The following is a 22,750-nucleotide window of genomic DNA, read 5'->3' on the forward strand; positions in this document are numbered from 1 at the left end:
CCGTAGCGCACCGCCTGTTCCGTCCGTTATAGCGAGGTAGCTAGGTAGCGTACCTAGGGGAGGGACGGGGAGGGGATACTTCTACCCCATCATATTGGATCCTGTGCTTATCCCAGTCCCAAGTCCAGTCCGATCTCGTTGTTCATGGTTGTTTGTTTCTGTTTCTGGTTTGTCTGAGCCTGCCTGCCTGCATCAGCGTCTGGTCTATGCTGCAGTCGGTCGGCGCAACCGACAGGTGCCAGTTGTGAGGCCCCTTCTGTCGCTGTTTATTACAAGCACCATATCATCCATAGCATAGTCCCTCTATTCCCACGATACCTTGCCTTGCCTTGCCTACCTACCTACTCCTCCCCCACCTCCAAATACTCCCCTCAACTCCCTCCTCCCACATCTTCTCTCTTCTCTCCTCTTCTCCTGAGCAGCAATAGACATACTCCTCCCTCGTCCTCCGTATCTCTCTGTCTTGCATTGCTTTGACCAAAACTCGACGTGCGACTCCAACTCGTGATACGATCCTGGTCCTTCATACGCTAGAACTTTTTGGAACGCGCCATCCATCATCTCAGGTTCCAACCTCGCGCCCTGTCATTCCTTACTTGCTCCAATCTTCGCTGGCAGGTCTGGCACCCGTTCTCGAATCCTCGTACAACCACGTATTCATTGCGACTTGCTCTTCCGCCTGCATTTGTCGAGTCATATACCTTTGTTTACAAGCCAGTGAGCGGCGCCTCACGACAGCTATAATAGCTGCTCATCTGCGACATAGAGTTCCCTGAGCTCAGAATGGTTTCTATGCAACGATCTTTGTCTTCACCTGTCCGCATTCATTCTGCTCCTAGTACGTCTCCGACGTTGCCCCTCAGCCATAGTCTGAACATCCCGACTGCTGGCTGTGCCTGACTCTGCATACAACTTTTGCTAATTAACAGTAGCTGTGTCCGCTGTAGCGCAAGATTCGGGGTCGCCCCCGCCATCTGTCGATATTCATGTACAACCATCTCGATCTCGACGACGACGCTCTCCGAGCCCTAGCCCAACCCGTGAATCGAAGCAGACATCACAACGACAGACCGAAGACAGAGACCATCGGGGTCATGGTCAACAACATTCACCAGTCATGTCGTCAAGAAAGCCCATTGTGGCACAGCCGAATATGCCAGGCCAGCCTTCACCAAGAAATAGCCCCCGGGTCTCGTCTCTAAAGCCCAGCGACAACGACAGTGAGGGGCATTCTCCATTTAAGCCATTATTACAAGATGTTTCGCAATACACAAATCCACATCTTTCCCCCGAATCCGAAAGTACAACACTCGAGGAGCTGGCTCATTTAGTACGACTATCCAAATACCAGGAGCGAAAGCGCGCAAACACCCGTCTGCGTCTCCAGAGGAATTTGGTTTCTACCGCTCTCAGTGCCCGTTTAACCCGTTGCGGAGAAATAGCTCATCGTAATTTGGTCGACAGTTTCCGTCGTGACGACAAGGAGAACTTTGCCGCTCTCCACAGCGCCATCCATGATGTACGCAACAGCTGCGATGAACTTCGTCGTTATGCTCTTCTCGATCCTGAGATGGAAGGTCTCGCCTCAGCCGGTCTCGCATCTTCTGAAAGTTTGGATACCCCTACTAACTCGGCAGCTCTTGGTCCTCTCCAATCCATTACACCATTTTTGAACGACATTTCTGCCTCTGCTCGCGATACGTTTTTGGATTTTCTCACACAGCTCCGTACAAACCCGGATTATTTGGCTACTCGTATATGTTCCCTGTCAAGTTCCGAGTTGAACTCATTCTTGTCTTATCATAAAGGTTTGGAGCCCGTGGAATCCGTCCTTCCTTTCCATGGGCGTTCCGGAGGTAGAGCTCACGCAAGCGCGTCCGGACGAAACAGCACTGCTGTGGATATAGAACGATTGCTGTCTTTCCAACGACACGACCCCTTGTCCATCCTCATCCACACCTGTTTTGCCAACTCTGCTGGGCCTGACAGCTCTGAGGATCAACGACGTACAGAAATCTGGGCTACTGCTTTGGCACGACTGATCTCTGAACCCAAATCCACTGGGGAGCATTTCTTGATTTCAGTTCTCAATATTTGGACGGCAATGCGTGACTGGTCTGGCAAATCCAATATGGAATGGTATCTGATGAAGATCCTCGAGGATGGAGCCTTTTTGCTCGACCGAGCAGAAGACCAGCATGGGACACGATTCAACTTATCCGACTGGAACCATTCAGATGAAGTTGCAGCCAAGGAGTTCTACGAGCGCGCAGTAAACCAACTATTTGAGCTTGTCGACGATGAAGATGCTACTGGAATCCCTGAAGGACTTTTGGAACTTGGAAATGCCATTTTGAGAAAGCTCGAAAACAAGTATGTCGAAAACACCTCCCGTTGGTTAGTTTGGAGATGCCTCTTCTTCGTTTTCCTTTTGGGCGTCATTATCCATCCAGAGTCGTACGGAATGCTGGCCGAGTATCACATCACGCCTTATGCGCGCGAAAAAATCCTTAAAAAGGTAGCCATGAAGGCTCATGAGTATGTTTCCAGCATGTGGAGTGGTAAGCCTTCGGCAACATGTGTTCCTGTGGACATCCCACCGAAAATCAAGGGCCATGTGGAAAGTATTCTCGCTCGTTTCCAAGGATCACGATCCAAGGTTCCGGCTGCCAAACTCCTTCCAGCGAGGTCCATCACGTCCTTGCGAGAAACCAAGGAGGTCCATCCTTATCTGGTAATTAGCCCTGCTGATATCGCGACCTTGGTGAATGCCATATTCCCCGAAAGAAGACCCCACTCGGCTTCAGGAAGCTTTAGATCAGGACCGGCCTCTATTTCCGGGATGTCTGCTATCTCGCAGCCCATCTCCATGTCAAACCCAAGGAACAACTTTGAGACTGCCTCCATCATCAGCACCAGCGCTTCTTCGGTATTTAGTGACACTACCACAAGAGACGGGTATCTAGACGAACAGACATCTGTGACACCTCAGCGATACTCTCCACCAGCAATGGACTCGGAGATGCAGAGACGTCTGAACAAATATGAGGATGACGGCTACCGGCTGCGCCTGGCACTCCACGAGATGACGCAGAATCTTGGTTCTGACATTGTCCGTGGATCATGCCACCCTTGCGCTGAGCGATGGCTTGTGCTCTTCATCTCCGCTGATGGAAAGAGTCTTTCTACAAACATGACATTCGACCCTGATGATGAACTGGATGACGATGAAAACTCATCCAGCACTGACACGGACGAGGAAGATGCTCCAGATGGACCCGAACTCGGCAAGGACTACCATCAGCTTCGAGACTCCATCCTCAAGCTTGTCGAGGACTATGAGATCCCTCGAAGCCTCGAGCCTGAAAACAAGACACAATTGAGTAACCGTGCTTCTGGCTTGAAGCGATACAAGTCAAAGACTAGAATTATCACCACAGAGCGGTCAATGGCCAGCCGCAACCCGTACAGGAAACAGCTTGGCAAAGAGACGAACGATAAACGAGAGGCCTCTATCCCTGAGGTCGAGACTAAGGACGACAAGCCAGAAGCCGTTCTCATTACAATGCTCAAGGCGGCTTCGTCACAATCCAAGGCTCTTGCCGACTTTGTCTCGTCTCACCAGTATTGGAAGACACTCAATCAGCTCAATGCCCTCGCGTCCCCTTCGCTTCGAGAGAATGGGTTCGCAGTCCTCATCAACATCTTCTCTCGTGGCCCCAGAGACTCTATCCGTCGATCTGCTTCCGCCATTGAAGAGTATGACGCTTGGCTCGTCTGGCTGAAGCAGAGTCAAGAACGCCACGAGGGTATCATCGATCGCATGATGAAGCGGGTACGAGCTGTGCGTGACAAGATGTGGTACGTGACAGATGTGCGCAACTCAAAAGAGTATGCCCACAGTCGCGATATTTGTCAAGCCCTGAAGACCATGGGCATGCCTCGTCGCTGGAACTCTTTCCAACGATCTCGTGCCCATATGGCCAGAGGTCCAAGTGCATCCTATCTGTATCGCACCGAATCACAGATCATGGATCTGCTTGCTGCGTCAGAGGAACAAGGAGGACCAAACAAACTGAGCGATGATCCTGCCGAGGCGACTGCAGCTTGGCTTCAGAACCGTGGCATCGAGAACTTCTGTAGGGGTGAAGAACGTATTCACCGCTTCTGCTACGAGGTTGACAAGTGCATATCAAGACTGGTCGGTGAGACTATTCGAGAGGCGCCTGTCTTGTGGTCCAGTGAGCTGTACAAGCGTGACAAGCTTGGATATGATCGCGCAAGGGCCAGAGAAAAGGAACTTTCCTGGAATGGAGATGATTCTGGAAGCATCATCAGCGAACAAGATCGCAAGTTCAGTCCGACTTCCAGCAGGCCCAACTCCCTTGCGCGAGACCTCAGGTCGCTGTCAATTCACAGCCCCAGCCAGCAGTCACTTGACTCAGTTCGACAGAGCATGCCTCGGGCAAGCTCGGCGCTCTCAGATATTCTCGATGGGCAAGAGTACTTTGACCGTGCTTCGCCTGCACACACAAATGACTCGGCAAGCACCTTCTGGTCACCGTTCCAGCCGATCATGTCTCCCAGTTCAGGAGCTTCTCGGGGGTATTCTCCTACCACAAGTCTGACCAACCTCTCGACCACATTCTCTCATCCAGCTCATCACGGCACTGCTCCATCTACTTCAAGCTTCTCTACAGGACGTCCCGGAACGTCGGCATCATCTCAAGAGACAGTTTTCCAGCAGCAGAAAGTTGATGATGAGAAGACACGCTTCTTGAACGAACTGAGACAATCCCTCACCAGCCTTTTACTTTCCGACCTCGGCAACCAAGTTTTCTCACGGGGCTCTGAGACTGATGGTTGGTTCGATCAGTTGGGACAGCAGTGCATTGATCGTAAAGACGCTTTGGATCGTCGAGCTCGACGTCGATCCGAGATCAAGGAGAAGCGAAGTTCGGGGCGACCACGAGTTATTGAGAAGAAGAAGAGTTTTGGCAATCTACGGGGCGCTGGTGATGATCGTGCTTCAGAAACCTCGGAATCTCTCCCTCTGGGCTCTACTGAGGAATCAAGCACCAGCGCCTCCACACCACGCCTGTCGGTGGCGAAGGAAGACAAAGAGAAGACAGAGTTCCCTTTCAAAAAGGCATATCAGCGACTGCTGAACATGTTTTGCGTACACCCCAACCCTTATGCGAAGCTCAATGCTCTGCATGAACTTGAGAACCTTATTGTAGCTGCGCTGCAATCAAGCGGACAGAAGAGGCCACGATGGAATCGATCTGATGCTGGGTCAAGCGTGGTAACGGAGCACAACACCAATGCCCGTCCTACACCACTGGAAGGGACAATCGACAATGTCAGAGAACGCCGATCGCAAGCGCAACAATCTCAACTTCAAACGCCCTTCTTCGGTCCTCGACAGGCCAATTCTGAGACAAGGTCAATTATGTCGGGAGGAAACGTCAACACCGACATCATCACCAAAGAGCTGCAGGCTCTCTTCCGAGAAGCATCAATCCGACCAAAGACACTATTCCGCGACCTGCAGTTCATCGCATCTTTCGTCCCACCTTCGGTGCTGGACAAGCAGGAACGTGGCAAAGCATTCTGGAATACTGCACTGGCAGCTCTCAAGCTCAAGTCAGAAGTGTGTCGAACAATGGTTGAGATGGCAGATGAAGTAGTTGCAGCACACACGCATGTGCGCAAGCCAAACGACAGCACGATACCAGACGTGCCACAGTCTACAACAGGCACACCGCCACCGCCATCCACAACATACAAATTGGATGACGCGGGTAAGATGTGGACAATCACGGCCAAGGAAGGATTCCCAACAGCACAGCGCGAGCTTGCGTTGTTCTACCTTTCGAACCCGGAATACGTTGAGCGGACAACGCTCCCTCTTTCAAAGCCTCGCGAGGTGTTTAAGCAGACAGTCATGGACAAATATGGACGTCTGGGCAACGGAGGAGGCCGCACCGGGTTTTCAAGCGGAGGCGAAGGCAAGGAGAGCGATGTGAGAAGTGACCCAGGACTGATGTGTGTCGCGGTTCACTGGATGGAAGCGGCTGAGCATGGAGGCGACGAGCTGGCGACGAGCTTCCTGCGACAGAATGAGTTTATGGGTGGTCGCTGAGTTGCTTGCTGGTGCTGGTGCTGGTGCTGAATATTATACCCCCCGTGTTTTTATGTTTGGCGCTTGGGCGTCTATAAGATTTATATGGATGCTTTATAGAGGGCGAGATGACTTTTTTTTATTTATTTTTTAGATGCATTTTCATGATTAGATGTTTATGGATATATGCATTGACGCAGGGTTTTTTGTTACATGAGATACCATGTGTGGGCATGTATGGTGTTAATACTGGTAGAAAGCCAGTTCTTTTACATAAAATGCTATTACTATTGGATTGCTTCCCCTTCATTCTTATTCAATCGTGGATCGTTGTTCAAGTGACATGTTAGACTAAAATACCCTGAAAGCTGATGGTATTGGATGAATGGAGGGATGTGAGAAAGGGGCAAGGGCCATGATTCGGTGGATCAATAGCGTCCAAGGTCCCCTCATCCGAACCTTAACGTCATTTTGATCAATTCCATGTTCTCACCTCATTCAATCTTCTCATCTAAGAATACACACAGAAAAGAGCTGTGACTTGATTGCACGAGTTGTGCAAGTTGGACGCTGAGTCACGTAAGTACATCGAGCAGTACGTACGTGCCACTGGCATGAAGTCTTTACTGACACTTCCCGTCTCTATCTAGACGTACATTTAGTGGAGCGACTGCCTGTTTGCTGCCTGTTCAGATCTACCACTGTGATTAACTTACTACAACTTTATCACCCACGCGATAAACCTACTCTTGTTTTTCACACGGCCAACTCTCTCTTCATCTCTTCCTCTTCTAAACTTTACAAAACTCATCCTAAGTTTCTATAAAGTTTTATCAAATTTTACAGAACTTTGCAAAACTTCGCAACATGACAGCCGACTCAGACACCGCCATGGCCGATATCAGTACCCCCTCGACGGCTGCAACAGCAATTTCTCCATTCCAACGAATCCCTCTCGAGGTTCTCCTACGGGTTACTTACTTCCTCACCACTCCTGAACTAGGGAATGTCCGTCTGACATGTCGCTCAATCGAGCAGGCTTTGTACACTACCTTTACCAATGAGTTCTTCACCCGCAAGCAGTTTATGATCTCAGAAACAAGTCTACAGGCTCTGATTGACATCTCAAAGAGTAGACTCAGTCCTCATCTACGCAAAGTGCATTTTGGGCTGGACAGATTTGCGCACGCCCTGCAAGTCCACGGCCACAATGCTAGGACGGCGAGGCAGATGGAGTTGTACAATGGTCAGTTCTCTCTGCTGAGTACGGGGTATCACAGGGATATGCTTGTAGAGGCCTTCAAGAACCTGGAGAATCTTGAAGATGTTGTCATTCGCGACTTCAACTCGGTCCGCCGCACACGCGATGGCCCAAATAGACAGTGGACAAGCTACGGATCGACTACAGCTTTGAGGGAAACGGGGTCTCGCCCTGGCCAGAACAGCGGTATGGCCTGGGGACCCGATACCTCTACAGCCTACGGAAGCACCATCTTCACATCTGTGCTCTTCGCCCTCGGCCAGGCGGGTGCGAAGCCAAAGGGCATTGAGCACATGTCGCATTCTAGGAATCATCTGCGAGATTGTGCCTTCAATATCCCTTCGTATATGGAGGCCTCGGTCACACCTGTTTTGGAGAATCTTGAGAAGCTACACATCGATATCGATTTGCTCGGCGGCAGCGACTTCTCTAGCGACGATGCTGCTGGCCATTCGTCGACTGCGGATATGATGCTTCGCCGGTTTCTCCTCAAATTAAAGAACATCAAGCACCTGCGCATCAACGAGACCCATAGTAGTGTTACTGGTCCCGGTATGCTTCTTGGGTGGCTAGGTCGCGAGAATGCTACATCGTCAGCGCCTCCAGCACCTGGGCCGTCTTCTGCCCCTGGATCACCTCTTGCGCCCCCTGAACCCTCACCTGAATACCACCAGTTGGAAGAGCTCAATTTTGGCATGATGAATGTGGAGCCTCAACACCTCCTCGCCGTCACCCGAAAATTCGCGCCTACGCTCAAGAGACTAGAGCTACACAAGGTCACCCTCCGGCGACGGCTCCCAGATGGCCACTCAGGAACGCCGCCAAAAGTAAGCTTTTGGAATAAGTTTCTAGAGAAGCTGAAAGACATCCCCAACCTCGATTTGCGGCACATCAAAATCAGTTTTCCTCAGCAGCAGTGGGCGTCACGACCGAGCCGGTCTTTTGTCGCCTTCGAAGGTTCGAAAGAAAGCGTGAAGCAGTATACCGGAACGGATTGGAGGTATTTCGTTGGGCACGAGATGATGCCCAAGATCAACGTGCAATGGCCGAGTGAAGATAGCAGTGCGGAGGAGGATGAGGATGACGACGGTATTTGGGACCTATATGCGCTTGATCTGTAAGCGCCGGGTTGGCTAACGATGTATGATACAGATGATTCCGACGACGACGACGACGATGATGAGGAATAGTTGAGAGTATCAGGCGGATTGCATTTTAATTATTCAGGACCTAATCTAAGGTCTTCTAAGTCTACACTAAATTATCCTAAACTACTCATCCTAAACTCTTCTAAGCTGGCCTAAACTATCCTAAAGTTACCTAAATATCATCTCGTCGTTTAGGATAGACATCCTAAGCTTTCTTACCTCCCATCGGTAGTCGTCTACCAATAATCAAGACATCGGATGCTGTAGCTCTTCAGTCCCAGCCATCGGATGCTAGGTACGCTCTCCCCTGAACTTCCAGGCATGATCCAGTTATTCCAGGCAGCGATTCCCACTTCGGCCGGTTTAATTGATATCACATGATCTCGTGGCGGGGTCGCACCTGGAATTAGGATCGATTGACGCGTTGGTGCCTGGAGCGCGTCTCCTCGGTGATTTGGGGGTGACAGAATGAGCTTTCAGGTCAACTCTGTAAGCACTGAGCTTTCAGGTCTTTTTCTCGACTTCTATGGGTCAGACAGAATAATGTACTTGAACCAAGTGCTAGTGAGATTATATATTGTTATACTGTTCATTCTTTCAATTGAGCTTAAAAACCACCAAAAACGGTCTCTTTTATTCCTTTAATGGCCAGAGCCCACTAACAGGACTTTTCTGTCACCCTGCCCCAGCTGTCAAAGGGATCGCTCCAAGTGGGGGGTTTCAGCCTAGATGCCCGTGCTACCTTCCCATTCAGCTGGACGTCACCTCATATCAGCTTAAGCTTACGGGAGCCTTTAAAATGGGAAGCCGCCAACCTCATCTCTAGACTTTTCAATTTCTCCTTAACTCAACTCACCTCATTCTCTCCTCTCCCCATCGTCATAATCTTCTTCAACTTATTTCCATCTCGTAATTTGCGCCTCGCACCATTGGACAAGGATCGCTCGCCCTGAGATTCGGCGATTGCTACATTCGGTTCAGCTCAAAGTTGTTGGGTATGACGCCCCTGAACCAAGCTCTTTTCTCCACGCGACGGATGATTAGGGCTGTTACGAGTTTTGCTAACTTTGTCTTAAGTTGAGACAATTCCTCTCTAAACTCTAACATTCCCCCTCTACTCTTATACCACTCTCCATCTCACATCCGCCAAAATGCCTCCTAGAAGAAGAGCTGCCGCGAACCCTCCAGCTGATCCACCTCTGGACGGCTGTACGATCGCAGTTAGCGGCAAGTTTGACGACATTAACCACAGTCATTCCTCTCTCGAGGCTCTCATCCGCAAGCATGGTGGATCTTTCACCAGAAGCGTCACAAAGGCCACCACCCATGTTGTTTCTACTCAAGATGACTTTAACTCCCAAAGCAACAAAGTCACTGCGGCCAAGGATAAGGGCCTCCCTGTCGTGGACCCCACGTGGCTCATTGACATCGACTCCAAGGGTAACAAGCTGAGCGCTGACGACTATATCTGGGACTCTGCTTCCAAGACCAATGGCACTGCTAAAGCTGCAACCAATGGCAAATCAAAGAAGCGATCCCCTCCTGCCGCTGATGATGAGGATGACGAGGAGGAAAGCCAACCCAAGTCCAAGCGCGCAAGGAGCACCAGCGTCGCGCCTAAAGCGAAGGCTAAGCCTACGGCGGTCAAGAAGAGTACCAAAGACAAGGCCCCCGTTGAAGATGAGTCTGAAGAGGAGGAGGCCCCCAAGACTAAAGCTAAGCCCAAGGCTGCTGCAAAGAAGGGTGCTAAGGGCAAAGCTGCTGTCAAGGATGAGCCTGAGGAGAACTTGGAGGAAGAAAAGGTTGTTGCTGAAGGCCAGTTCATCAAGAAGAAGGATGTCGCAATTCCTCTCGATGAGCACTGCACCCTCCCCACCTATCAAGTTTATGTTGATCCAGACTCTGGTCTCATCTATGATGCTTCCTTGAACCAGACCAACTCTTCTGCAAACAACAACAAGTTCTACCGAATTCAGGTGTTGAAGAATCCTAAGTCCACTGACTTCAAGACATGGACTCGTTGGGGCCGTGTTGGAGAGATGGGTCAGAAGGCCATCCTTGGAAACGGAACCGTTGATGACGCTATCAAGCAGTTCCAGAAGAAGTTCAAGGACAAGTCAGGCCTCGCCTGGGACAACCGTACCGACAACCCCAAGCCTGGCAAGTATGCGTTCGTCGAGCGTAGTTACAACCCCGATTCTGATGATGACGACGAGGACGATAAGAAGGCTGTCAAGAAGGAGGCAGATGATGAGGAAGATAATGCATCTCCTCCTGAGTGTACACTCGAGAAGCCCGTCAAGGAATTGATGGAACTCATTTTCAACCAGCAGTACTTCCAACAGGCTATGACATCTCTCAACTACGATGCCAACAAGCTGCCACTGGGCAAGCTGAGTAAGACAACTATCACTCGCGGTTTCCAGCAGCTCAAAGATCTCGCTGCCCTGATTGACGACCCAACCCTTGCCGTATCAAAATGGAACATGTCCATGTCTGCTGCTACTGAGCACCTTTCCAACACCTACTACTCGTTCATTCCCCACGCCTTTGGTCGAAACCGGCCACCTATCATCCGCGACAACACCCTACTTAAGCGGGAAATAGAACTTCTCGAGAGCTTGTCAGACATGAAGGACGCTGCTGAGATCATGAAGATTGACCGCAAGACGAGAGATACCATCCATCCTCTCGATCGCCAGTTCCAGGGTCTCGGCCTTGAGGAGATGACTCCTCTTGACCACAAGAGCAGCGAGTTCAGTCATCTCAAGAACTACCTCAACGAGTCCCGCGGTTCTACTCATAACATGAGCTACACAGTCAAGGATATCTTCCGCATTGAGCGACAAGGCGAGTTCAAGCGATTTGACAACTCTGAATATTCCAAGATCTCTTCCGATCGTCGTCTTCTGTGGCACGGCTCGCGAGCAACAAACTACGGTGGTATCCTTAGTCAGGGTCTACGTATTGCCCCTCCCGAAGCTCCTGTGTCAGGTTACATGTTCGGCAAGGGTATTTATCTCGCCGATATGTCCTCCAAGTCGGCCGGATACTGTTGCTCTTACAACACTGGTGGCGAGGCTTTACTTCTGCTTTGTGAGGCCGAGCTTGGTGATCCTATTCAGAAGCTCGTCGATTCTAGCTACAATGCTGGCACTGACGCAAAGAAGAAGGGCATGCACAGTACCTGGGGCCAAGGAAGAACCGGCCCCAGCAAGTGGATCGATGCCGGCGTGGTTCATGAAAGCCTCAAGGGTATCAAGATGGTAAGTTATCAGTCCCTCCAACAATTGCTCAACCTTGTATACAAGTTCTAACATTATTTCAGCCCGATCCCAGTGTCAAACCTGGTGATACCAACGTTTCCGATGCCCGTCTGTACTACAACGAGTACATCGTTTACGATGTCGCTCAAGTCAAGCTGCGGTACCTCCTCCGCGTCAAGATATAGGAGAATGCCGCGAACTGGTAACGACAATACTTGCCCATGCAATAATCAGCGATCATACATCTTCATGAATGTGAGATCACTGCTCATTTGGGACATCTTGGTTCTTTCTTTCGCCGCTATTTATAAATCTCTGTACTGGCGCACAAGCGGGATGATTTGATATGTAGGAACAGAAAAGCGGTTGCTAGATGTCAGTGTCATTACTGGCAGTGGACCATAGGATGACAACGGCGTTATACGGACAGGTAGTGTTTGACTTTGATGTTGTCTTTCGTTTCTCATGTGTCTTTCAGACTACTGTATGTACATAAAGATAATACACTATCTAGAACATCTGCGCATTATTTCGTCAAGGGTATCATATCCCTAAAGTATCCGTGATTGTTCTTTCCCAATATTCCAACTCTTGCTCGAACGTAGATGAGTGTTATTGTGGTTTGATTATGCATAGTATGTTCTTAGCTTGTTGTGGTCCTCATTCTTTGAAAGGTCAAGATCCGATGCTGAACGTGATCTTCGGATGCGAATAAACCACTGAGGTAGTAAAGATGAGCTCTAACAACTGTATAATCGAGCTTTTATCAGGCACTGCGAGATAGACACCGGCAACATGCCCGAGGGTTCTCATGACTCAAAGTTCGTGCTTTTTGATAAGTGATAGGGGGTGGATCAGCCGATATTGATTTTCTATCCTGTGGTGGACGTTTTTGTGTCGTCTCCAAGGTGTAAGGCGGCGGTTTCCAAGCTCGAGAATTCGGATTCGTCTGGATATCTCGATTTCATCGCCTCGTTGGAAGTACTCCTGCCTTCGGAGGGTTTGTCGGATCATCGGGTTGAGAATCGGGGCTTCGGGGTGTCATTGACCCACAGCGAGATCCGACACTAAATATGGTGTAGATGGCTCTGAAGAACTCTTGAAACTCCTCGAATGGAATTCAAGTCTTCTAGCCTGATCCAATCCATTTCAAGCTCCAACTCCTCCATTGAGAGCATCCATGCTTAGCCAATCGTTGTTTGGCATCCAAAGATTCTGATCAAGGCCCATCCCGTACTCCAACCCGCTGTCCGTGCCTAACCCATCGGTTCCTCCATCGTAGGCGTTGTTGATCTCTGAAATTCCAAAGTCTTGACGTGGCACTATCTCGGGAACGCTCACGGTTGGTTTTGTAGGGGCTGGGGCTTCGGTACTTGGGTGTGGCAAGTCTGGCGAGACTTGACTTTCGGGGACCCATGGATCGGCGACGAGCGAAGGAGGGAACGTCGAGTCGGTCATGGCGGTTATCGAAACATGGTTCATTGAGCTGAACTGGTTGGCGTCGCTCATGGTATGATCATTCGCGAAACCGTGTCGTAAGGGTTGCTGCGAATAGCCATTATCAAGAGGGAGTCGACCGTGCTGATCTGGCGTTGCAGAGGGTCCACGGATGGCGATTCCGTGAGTTATTAACCTTTCCAGATCTGCTTGAATTCCTTCAGCCGTCTTTCCCGCGCAGCAGGACTTGATAGTTGACAGGCAAATCTTTGCCCGTTCCATGACGGCTTCCAAGTTGAGGTCATATTTCAAAGCATTAGTATGATACGCGTATGTCAACACGCGGGCGCATTGGTATGCGCAGATAGCCATATCCAAATCAGTCACAGGTTTCGAGTTGAGTTTGTGCATAGATGAGAAGATATTGGCCATTGACATGGCATGCTCGACACATTGTCGTTGACAATGATCGACAAAAGCATCGTCGAGAGATGCAAGGATAACACGAGGAAGGGCTTCCCGTAAACCTCCTAGGGCAAGACGGTAGAGATCGATCTGGCATTGGTGCCACCAAACGTGAATCATGATGAATGTACATATTCGAGGAGAGTAGGCTCGGAGTCGCAATGAGCTTTCTGAAAATTGAAAAGATGCTGGTAAATGGGTTGCAAAATCACTGAGGTCTTTCTGAAGTCCCCAGATACCGGCTTGAAGTTCATCGGGCTTGGTATTTCGAGACAACATAACGCGTCGAGAGAATTCCATAATTCGTCGTCGCATGTGCTGTATGCGAATGTGGAGAGCTAGACTTCCAACATCTTCGGCCTGGGGGTTTCGAGGTTTGTCGGGATCATGAATAAGTCTCTCGGTAGGTTGTGGAAGATCAAATTCAAAGTTGCGCTCATTGCATGGCAATCCTACATGGATCTTATCAGCACTCCAAAGAGAGTAGTCACGATAGCCGCCCGAGACACCCGAATCAATACAGTAGAGTGCCCACATGAGTCGACGGCGAGACTCTTGGGCGAGGAAACAAAGATTTGGAGCTTCGTGATTCAGACGCAAGGCTGCGGCGTATCGGGAAGCGATACTCAGCAACATGAAAGCGCTTGGAGATTTCTTGGACAGGATACGATGCTTGATAATCAGGACAAGCGCCTGTACTTTGATGGTTGAAGGCCGAGTGTAATCGGCAAAAATGAGAGCCTCAGCATCGTCGATACATCTTTCGCCATATTCCTTCATGCCCGGTCCCATATCCGTGAGGTACGAAGTAATGCCAATCAGGGCCAGCAGAAGTGCCTTTTCAACTTTGCCTGTGTTGTATCGTCCTTCAAGGGAGGCTCGATGGAGAAAAGAGAACATGGGAATATGATGGACATGGTTGAAGAACTTGTTAAAAGTCCGGCCTATTAAAGCATCGAAGGATTCATCTGGAAAGGGGCTACAGCTGTTGTTAGCCAGTGGAGGTTTAAGTACAAAATTGACTTACACTTCAGGTGCAAACCCTTGAGGCGTAGCGGTACTAGCCGGGTCGGTCAACCCAGGGTCGCTGTCGTTGTGACCATCTTCTCGATCACCTTCCTGACTCTGCGGGCTTCGGCCTTCGCCTCTCATTGTAATGCGCGCCCTTTTGCTTGGTCGGTAAACGCATTCAATGCCTTGGGAGCGACAGCGATCGCATGAAGGCATGTGTCCGGAACATCGGGCTTTTCGACTATGACAGCTGATGCAAGCTTGTCGAACTCGGCGGCGCGGCAGAGCGCCAGACAAGGCACCGGCGTCGCCGTCATCGTAGGAGCATGGAAAGCCAAGTCGCTCGCAGTTGGAGCAGATGTCGCGCGCACCATTGCATCGGACTTTTCGAGCGCGGCAGGTGACGCAGGTCAGTGACGATTTTTTGGGTTTGCGGTCGGGAGAATTGGCGTGAGAGGCTGGCTGGGATGGGTTCACGGATTGCTGAGGAATGCCCGAGGCAGAGGAAGTGTTTGGGGCGGGGAGAGGAGAGTCGAGGGAGGAAATGAGGTTATTCGGGTGGTCGCCAGCGGCGGAGGCGAGATCCATGGCGACGAGGTGGGAGGTTTTAGGCGCATGGAGGGACTCAAAGACTGGGGATCATGAATATGAGCTTTAGCAGCGAGTTCCGAAGTTTCGAGGGCAATCCACCGAGACCAACGTCAAGTCCGACGAGGGTCTTTAGGTGGGGAAAACGATTCTGACTGTAAGTAGCTTGTTTTTTTATTCAGGTAGAAGAAGAAATTGGGTGACGAGGTGGTGATGATGATGCTAGGTTGGGTTTGGTTTGGGTGGGAGTCAGAAGGCGGGCAATACTTAGAGACAAACAAACAACGTACGTAGGTAGGTAGCGCACATAGTGGGTAAGATAAGGAAGGTGTGGCCCTGGCCTGGGGTTTCTGGGTCTAGGTCCGGGTTCTGCGTTGGTGGGAAAGCGGGACCGGAATGGCCTACACTTGGGTTTATGCATCCTAAAAATTGGGTGTTGATACAGTGGAAGCTGTCAGTATCTGGTCAGATCTTCACCCAGATCAGACATATTAAAGTCTAAATCAAGCACGCAATTAATCTTTAAACTGACGTACAAATTGACATCTTCCCTTCCAAATCAATGAACCTCTCTGGTCTCTGGCGACAAGACTCATGGAACGACATTGTGTGGACTGCCATTTGGCCCACAGCCTAAGCCTGCTTGGCAGAAAAAGCTGTACCTGTACCCGAGTCTCTCTCATTCGCGAGCCACGGATGTCACGAAAAGGTCACCGCTAACAATATTCATAGTGAAAGCTTTATCTGTCTGTCTCTCCCGGTCCGTCAAACGTCCTTGTTGGGCTATTTATCTATCGGCGTCTAAAATATAGAGCTCCCCTCCAAGCTACGATCGAAGCATTCATTACACGAGTCAGTTAAGCTAACGAAACGAAACGGGGACCAAAAATCAATCAGGCACCTGATGCTACACAGCATTACAGCGAGATGTCCGAACCAGCCAATCCATTTCTCCATTTGATTCTCGCAGAATTTCCCCGGACCTTTTTGTCCAGGCTCTGGCTGGAATCTGCCGAGAAAGACGTTTCGAAAAAAAGCATCATCAGGAACTCTATTGACGATGTGACAAGTCAGCAAAACCTGGGGATACCAATGAGAGACAGAATGGACCGAGAAGCGACGCCTTCAGAAAGGGTCAGGCCCGTTCGATCCCGGCGCCTTGGGCTTGATAGTCTCCGCTACGAACCAGGTTAATCGACCGGGATTAAGCAAGCTTTTTGAACGTTGTTGACCGATGTAACCGGTCACGATCAGAAGAACAATTAAGAACAATTAAGAACGAAGGGATGGACAATACGAAAAGACAAACATTATCATCATGTTCGGCGAATTCTACGCATGAATCTCGATCCTTCAATCCTTGGAAACTGCAAGACTCTCCTTCAGGACAACCCAATCGGTCAGGGATACCGACGGTCCGAAGTGAGCTGATCAAGGTCGCGACCAACCGATGCAAAGATGGACAAATCCTTTGTTAGCGCCTGTATCTAGCGGATATGCAGGGTGACGCTTGTCCTATTACCGCCATTCAATCAACACCTGCGTCATTTATCCGACGGCCGCTCCGACTCCCGGAATATCATCGTTCTCCCCCCGGCTCCAGCTCGTGTTTCCTGCGTCCGTTGAGATGCTTGGGTGGTGTCTACTCCGTAGATTTATCTGCTGTTGGACGTGGCCCAGAGTCTGTGGCGTATGTACTCTGAAGAAATCTGGTGAAACCGTCTTTGAGTCACTATTTTACATCTCAGCAATCTGGTTGTCATGATCATGTCGGTATTGATCATGGCTTAAATCTCTTCGAATGTCATGATCATCAGCCAATCTCGACTGTCTGACCATGTACGAAGCCACACAAACAACTCCTCATAGCTTGCTGATGGCTGATGTACAAGATCCAATTAAGGCATTAAACGACTAGCGTGCAAGGGAGATCTAACCTGCATCGAAACCAGGCTTTGGTCTAGCCACGCTATTGATGGGCCTCGTCGATGCCAACACCCCTAAGAGAACTTCACCGGCGAATAAGGTATAATAAACAGACACTTTGGCCAGCGATTAAAAATTGAATTGTTATCTCTCGGTCTCTTTTAATATTCTGGGTCACGTCACGCGAGTTGATATCAGCGAGCACTAGCAAGAGGTTGAGAGAGCTCCCCTGCTCCCCAACTGTTCCCCGCAGCCCAATTTAGCTGCCAGACTAGCAATAGTTGCTAGACTAATCTGCTCAAGTGAGCCGTACTGTTAAAATCCATTCTGGAAGTTTAACAGATATACAGACATGTCGATGAACAAAGCGTCAAGTTTGAATCTTTAAGATGAGTATCTATGGATTCGTTCCTAATACCTCGTACTTCTATACTCAAGAGGAGCAGATCATGGGATTCTGAAGCGCTTGAATAGCCCTATGCCAAGGAAAAGAAGAAAATCAATTACTTGAAGTTATTTATCTGTTGAGGATTAATCTCAATAATTTAAACGGAAGATTAATGACTAAACAAACACATTTTCGTGTAAGCAAAAGATATTTATAGACATCTATAGATACGAGAGTATCAAGCATCAATCCAAGCCCCAGATCAGGGCTCTGCCTCCAAGATCCTGCAGTGTATCTATTAATCCAATAATCATATTTCCCGGCCGAGACCCGTAAGTGATCCCCGTCCGGCCCGGTCCGTGGGAGCGGAGGAGGATCCTGCGTCTCGGCAGTGGGGAGTGAGGATGCTACCTAGAGGTCTTGGCTTTCAGCTGGACTCAAATTCACTCTTCTCGTGGATGTGCGGCTCTTCTTCACGATTGTTATCCCTGCCACGGAGCGAGCACGTCCAGAGACTGTTGAACAACCTCATTGAGGATGTCGTGAATCCATAGGCCAGGGCGGCCAATTTTAGAGCCTCCCACTCAATGGACCTTTACAACAGCTTCTCAGTAATCAGAGGAACAGTAAATATCACTATGTTGGGATCAATGACTACGATTGGGATCCGATGGAGTACTGCCCAGACTCCAACATTGGGCCAGAGATGACGTGTCATACATGAGTAACTTTCGTGTCATTATTACTTATCATATTAGTCCCCCCAGAGGATGCCTCCATCTTCAGTACATATACTGCTCGTCAAAATCCGTAAAAAGCCCATTCAAGTCCTGATTTCCGGCCATACTCGATGCCCATGCATTTAAATCCAGCCCTCCGCCGTAAGGCAGACCAAACATCAAATTTTGATCTGTAACGGGGTCTCTGATGCCCCAATTCGTCTGCTGTTCAGGAGATTGCTGCTCACTTTCTACTTCAGTTGGAGCTGCAGGAGCTGCATCATGACTGTCGTCGACGAAATCGGATTGTCGAAGAAGACTGTGTATCGCCAGTCGCTGGCGGATATATGCATCTTTGGCGAGCTTCGAAGATTGGGCCGGATTTGGATCAGTCGTTGTTGTGATGGCGCGGTGGTCCGAAGACTCAAGCCACGCTTTGTGTTGCTGTATAACTCGTTCAAGTTCTTGTCGCTATTATCATGTCAGCGGCTTGAATCTCAGGGGGCGGGATAGGCTTACCATGGACTTCAGTTGTTCTGAGAATGCAAAGTATCGTGTGATGACATCTAGACACAGCTGTGCCTTATTGATGGCCATCTGCATGGGCAGACCTGTATTGTCCTTGCCTGTGTATGTTCCGAAAAGCACCAACCTCGCCGCATGGTACGCACAGATAGCTGCTTCAAACTCAAGTATTTCATTCTCTTCCTTATGCTGCACAAAGTCCGACAAGACTTTGACGATTTGTTCTGCATGAGATAGACACTTGTCTTTCATCAAACCCTTCTCGGCTGCGGAAATACCCTCAATCATGGGTTCTGGTGTAGTCTCAGGATATCCAGTGAGGAAGATTCGGTAAAGGTCGCAGTGGGTTAAGTGCCAGTTCATGTGCTAGTCAGATAAATTAGCCAATTCATATCATCATACAAATGATGCTTACCATTACAAAGTATTGTGACGATAAACGAATGTCTTGTGTATATGAGGGTGGGTATTGATCACAAGGCGCAAGTCTAGTCCTTAAGCGAAGAAGATCATTCTGGAACTTTTCCATCGACGAAAGGAGTTCGGGGAGATTGACCTCTTTCACGTTTATTCGTCGATTGAGCCTTACAATCGCTCTTCGAATGAAAGCCACCCGCACAAACGCTGCCCGAGTTCTCAGGATTTCTGGCTCGAGCCCCTTAGCAGGCTGTAAGTATCCAGTAGGGACGTGTCGTTCTTGCTGAAAGTCGGCGTCTTCGCAGGGGAGTTGTAAGTATATTGTGTCGGCATCAAAAAGTTCGAACTCTTTAAGACCAACGCAAAAGCTATCCTCAAGCAAGGACAGAGACCAAAATGTTCGCCTGCGAACTTCTTGAGCGACAGGACTTAATTTGGAGTGTTCGTAGTTAAGGCGTATCGCTGCAGCCCATCTAGCTGCAAGCCCAGCCATTATGAATGCCCTGGGGAACTGTCCCACAGCGGCTCTATATCGTATTAGGAGGAGGGACGCCTGTATCTTGAAAATGGAAGGTTGTTCGAGCCGGTCGAGTATAAGCTGCTCAGCTTCTCCAGCCCATGCATCACGCTCGCCTTGACATTGGTCGAAGTAGATGGCCGTGATAGAGCAAATGGCCAACTGAAGCGCTCGATCGATGGTCTTGTCGTGACATCTTTGGATGACTGTGGCTCGGTGGAGGAAGCAGAAGGCAGAAAGGGGATAGAGCCGCTCGAAGTACTGATTGACGAGCGATATTATCGCATCGTCAGGAATGAAAGGAGGGCCTTCTTCTATCGAGTCAAAGGGGATTGATTGGGAGCTTGAAGCGATACTTGGTCGTTGTTTTCTGGGCGAAACAGCAGCCTGAGATGTTGTCACGGACACCGAGTCGTCTCGAGACGACGAAGCTTCCGTTGTTGATGACCCAGCTTTTGAGACATATGTGCACGGTCTATTTCGCCTTGTACAATTGGTACATTTCGGAACATCGCCAGAACATCGGACCTTCATCGCCCGACATTCCTGACAGGCTTTCGCGCCACGGCATTTTGGCGGCATACGAGGCGCAGACTGGCCATTGGAGCCATCCTGTTCAAAGGAACACTGAAAGTTGAGTCGTTCACAGGTACGGCATTTAGGAACTGTGCCGTCACATCGGACCTCCAGGAGTTAGTACCGATCGAGTACCGGGGACTAAGTTTGTACATACCTTTCGGACTCGACATTGGACGCAAGCCGCTTTCATTTCAGGTTTTCGCAGTGCTGTTGAAGAGTATTTGGAGAACTTGGCGAGCCGACATTCCAATTCACTGAGGGTTAATGTTCAACGGCGGATATCTCTTTTCCGAAATACTAGTGCTATCGACTGTAGTGACTTAGGGCAGAAGTGTCATATCCCGCTCCGCGAAATGATAGTGCAAGGAACAAACTCTGTTCCCTCGCTAGCACACTACAATTCACCTCGGAAAGGGTCAAGTTCCGATCATCTTCCTTGGTGGCAGCTGTAGAAATTGGAAGCACGCCATTCTGTGCAAAGAAGGTAACTTGATCTCGTCAACCACGGGTGTCCAATAAAGTTATCGGGTACTCCCCGTCACATCACTTTGGCCCGCGATGGCGTGCGGGGTCTCCGCAAAATACGACGCCCTGTATCCAATCATAGGATTCAATGACCGATACGCGCATTAACCATGTGTTCATGGTTGAGGTGATGTTTGCGAATCTCCGGGTTATTTCCTGCAACTCCCCGATGTTCCTTGTCAGGCTCACGTCAAGTTGCGTGTTGTAATAGAAGACCAGGACCTCAATTGAGGTGTCTTGGTCAGCGCGCCAGTTTTCGGCTGGTGCACCATGAAACAAAGACTACTGTTTCCTACCTTTGAGCCATCGAATATTCTCAAGGCACAATGACAAGCATCGTTCAATCGCCTACTTGGGCCATGTTCTTCATCCTTTGCGAAGGCCATGGCCGCTTCAGCAGAATTCATGGGCCCTCGAGTATTCTCGGAGAACCCAGAAAGCGTATCTAGCCACGAGGTCGCTGGCGTTTGCAGGTTCTGCCACACACAACGGGCTCGTAATGTCTACATTGAGGTCCCTACACATGGCCAACGGGGCTCTTTGAGCATATGCCCACCAGATGGTCGATGGAAATATCTCGGTCACCAGATCCACTAGTGCATGGGAGTATGGCATTCTATAACTGTTGACGCCTGATTGATCAACGACAGCTTGTCCGGTAATCACGAGCAGAAACCTATTGTGGCTCTTGCTTGACCCCTCGACTGTCCAGATCGGAACTCAGTTGGAGTGAATCTGAAACATCTGCACCAGAATCGAGCAGCGTGAAAAGCTTCTTAAATGGCTCAGGAAGGCTCTCCAGGTTCTGGGGTCGCGGGAAGCAATTGTCGCGGCCTACCTGACGCCTGTTTGGCTGCCCCCTGTTACCTCTGCCATTACCCCGGCCGCGAGCTTGAACGCGACTACGATGGCGGCGACGCCAACTTGAACCATGATATTGGCCTGGGACTTGAGCCGGGTGATTGCCTTCGCCCTGAGTGAGCTGAGGCATATGCGCTTGACCTTGAGCTGCTTGATTCACCTGACCCTGTGGGGGTAGAGGTACGTATACAGGCACAGGATTCGCATAAGGATAATATCCCGGTGGCCCAGCGTTTTGGTACACCACCGAGGCGTAGGGAGGGTAGATGTACGGTTGCGGCGGCATAGAATAAGGGACTTGTCCATACGCTGGATATGCCACAACTGGAGGAGGAGGGTGAGGGGGAGGAGGGAAAGGGACGGGCGCTTGCCCTGGGACACCTCCGTTTTGAGGATGACCCATGTTTCCTCTGAGATACTAACCGCGTCCTCGTCGGAATCGACCTCTGCCGTTGTTGCCACAAGCTTGGTTGATCATCGTTGCGGCTTCTGCTGCTATTGTTTTTGGATGGGGAGCAGAAATATTGACGATGATGAAGTTTGAAGTTGAAGAAGAAGGAAAACGAGAGATAAAGGTGGGAAGGAAGAGAAAACAAAAGGGAAGCAACAGCACGCACCTACCTGCCGGTCCTGCCACTGCTAATAACCTGAGGCAGTTCATGACTGCTGAACTTGAAAGTAGGCTATTAAGCAGTTAACTGATTAGTAATAAACTTAAAGATTTAATAATTATGAAACTTATTATTTTTAATAATCTTTTTCTTAAGAATAGACTCATTTATAACTCTTATTCAATACCTAGCTATTCCTAACTATACTGCCTATAGTTTGCGTGAGGTTATAGTTAGTTTCCTGCGCTTATGTCTCTACCTACCATAGTAGGCCTTTGTAATCTCCCATGAAAAGGTCCGAGGGTCGATACCTCCTACCTGCTCAGTGTTACAGCGATGCTGAGCAAGGAGGAAGGGATCGTGAATGTCGGAAGATATGTAA

General features: G+C 49.7%; 7 protein-coding genes across 9 annotated transcripts; 3 read left to right on the plus strand and 4 right to left on the minus strand.

The window, feature by feature from the left end:
• Nucleotides 1-78: 78 nt before the first annotated feature.
• On the plus strand, nt 79-6,431 carry FVEG_04504 (hypothetical protein). Its single transcript, XM_018892287.1, has 2 exons — nt 79-838; nt 933-6,431. Exons 1-2 carry the CDS (start codon nt 784-786, stop codon nt 6,143-6,145), a joined length of 5,268 nt encoding a protein of 1,755 aa, XP_018748957.1. The 5' UTR covers nt 79-783; the 3' UTR covers nt 6,146-6,431.
• Nucleotides 6,432-6,616: 185 nt separating this feature from the next.
• Nucleotides 6,617-8,790, plus strand: FVEG_04505 (hypothetical protein). 2 transcript variants are annotated; one of them, XM_018892288.1, is made up of 3 exons: nt 6,617-6,703; nt 6,775-8,474; nt 8,538-8,790. In XM_018892288.1, exons 2-3 carry the CDS (start codon nt 6,992-6,994, stop codon nt 8,573-8,575), a joined length of 1,521 nt encoding a protein of 506 aa, XP_018748958.1. In that variant the 5' UTR covers nt 6,617-6,703; nt 6,775-6,991; the 3' UTR covers nt 8,576-8,790. The 2 variants fall into 2 exon arrangements, with proteins under 2 accessions (XP_018748958.1, XP_018748959.1); XM_018892289.1 differs by having other exon boundaries at nt 6,775-8,790.
• A 492-nt stretch (nt 8,791-9,282) lies between these two features.
• FVEG_04506 (poly [ADP-ribose] polymerase) lies at nt 9,283-12,340 on the plus strand. 2 transcript variants are annotated; one of them, XM_018892291.1, is made up of 3 exons: nt 9,283-9,528; nt 9,611-11,799; nt 11,862-12,340. In XM_018892291.1, exons 2-3 carry the CDS (start codon nt 9,685-9,687, stop codon nt 11,982-11,984), a joined length of 2,238 nt encoding a protein of 745 aa, XP_018748961.1. In that variant the 5' UTR covers nt 9,283-9,528; nt 9,611-9,684; the 3' UTR covers nt 11,985-12,340. The 2 variants fall into 2 exon arrangements, with proteins under 2 accessions (XP_018748961.1, XP_018748960.1); XM_018892290.1 differs by having other exon boundaries at nt 9,283-11,799.
• Nucleotides 12,042-15,665, minus strand: FVEG_04507 (hypothetical protein). Its single transcript, XM_018892292.1, has 2 exons — nt 14,729-15,665; nt 12,042-14,680 (listed from the first exon to the last, which is right to left on the minus strand). Exons 1-2 carry the CDS (start codon nt 15,298-15,300, stop codon nt 12,949-12,951), a joined length of 2,304 nt encoding a protein of 767 aa, XP_018748962.1. The 5' UTR covers nt 15,301-15,665; the 3' UTR covers nt 12,042-12,948.
• A 2,376-nt stretch (nt 15,666-18,041) lies between these two features.
• On the minus strand, nt 18,042-18,146 carry FVEG_04508 (hypothetical protein; the record flags this gene model as incomplete). Its single annotated transcript, XM_018892293.1, has 1 exon — nt 18,042-18,146. The coding sequence occupies one exon, from the start codon at nt 18,144-18,146 to the stop codon at nt 18,042-18,044; it is 105 nt and encodes a 34-aa protein (XP_018748963.1).
• Nucleotides 18,147-18,254: 108 nt separating this feature from the next.
• On the minus strand, nt 18,255-20,837 carry FVEG_04509 (hypothetical protein). Its single transcript, XM_018892294.1, has 4 exons — nt 20,526-20,837; nt 19,274-20,476; nt 18,853-19,224; nt 18,255-18,804 (listed from the first exon to the last, which is right to left on the minus strand). The coding sequence occupies exons 1-4, from the start codon at nt 20,559-20,561 to the stop codon at nt 18,397-18,399; spliced, it is 2,019 nt and encodes a 672-aa protein (XP_018748964.1). The 5' UTR covers nt 20,562-20,837; the 3' UTR covers nt 18,255-18,396.
• A 735-nt stretch (nt 20,838-21,572) lies between these two features.
• FVEG_04510 (hypothetical protein) lies at nt 21,573-22,160 on the minus strand (the record flags this gene model as incomplete). The annotated part of the gene is made up of 1 exon (XM_018892295.1): nt 21,573-22,160. One exon carries the CDS (start codon nt 22,158-22,160, stop codon nt 21,573-21,575), a length of 588 nt encoding a protein of 195 aa, XP_018748965.1.
• Between the last annotated feature and the right edge of the window lie 590 nt (nt 22,161-22,750).

The sequence above is a fragment of the Fusarium verticillioides genome, chromosome 4 (assembly GCF_000149555.1).
Source record: "Fusarium verticillioides 7600 chromosome 4, whole genome shotgun sequence".
In the NCBI taxonomy this organism is placed as follows: Eukaryota; Fungi; Ascomycota; class Sordariomycetes; order Hypocreales; family Nectriaceae; genus Fusarium; species Fusarium verticillioides.

What these genes read in the sequence shown, in the direction of transcription:
- FVEG_04504 (XM_018892287.1), top strand. Translation starts at nt 784, where the DNA reads ATGGTTTCTATGCAACGATCTTTGTCTTCACCTGTCCGCATTCATTCT. An exon ending in CCGCATTCATTCTGCTCCTA is followed by an intron (nt 839 to 932) that starts GTACGTCTCCGA and finishes AATTAACAGTAG; the next exon opens with CTGTGTCCGCTGTAGCGCAA.
- FVEG_04507 (XM_018892292.1), bottom strand. Translation starts at nt 15,300, where the DNA reads ATGGATCTCGCCTCCGCCGCTGGCGACCACCCGAATAACCTCATTTCC. An exon ending in CAAGGGTTTGCACCTGAAGT is followed by an intron (nt 14,681 to 14,728) that starts GTAAGTCAATTT and finishes CAACAGCTGTAG; the next exon opens with CCCCTTTCCAGATGAATCCT.
- FVEG_04506 (XM_018892290.1), top strand. Translation starts at nt 9,685, where the DNA reads ATGCCTCCTAGAAGAAGAGCTGCCGCGAACCCTCCAGCTGATCCACCT. An exon ending in GCCTCAAGGGTATCAAGATG is followed by an intron (nt 11,800 to 11,861) that starts GTAAGTTATCAG and finishes ACATTATTTCAG; the next exon opens with CCCGATCCCAGTGTCAAACC.
- FVEG_04509 (XM_018892294.1), bottom strand. Translation starts at nt 20,561, where the DNA reads ATGAAAGCGGCTTGCGTCCAATGTCGAGTCCGAAAG. An exon ending in TCCAATGTCGAGTCCGAAAG is followed by an intron (nt 20,477 to 20,525) that starts GTATGTACAAAC and finishes TAACTCCTGGAG; the next exon opens with GTCCGATGTGACGGCACAGT. An exon ending in CAGAACAACTGAAGTCCATG is followed by an intron (nt 18,805 to 18,852) that starts GTAAGCCTATCC and finishes ACATGATAATAG; the next exon opens with CGACAAGAACTTGAACGAGT.
- FVEG_04505 (XM_018892288.1), top strand. Translation starts at nt 6,992, where the DNA reads ATGACAGCCGACTCAGACACCGCCATGGCCGATATCAGTACCCCCTCG. An exon ending in GGAGGATGAGGATGACGACG is followed by an intron (nt 8,475 to 8,537) that starts GTATTTGGGACC and finishes TGTATGATACAG; the next exon opens with ATGATTCCGACGACGACGAC.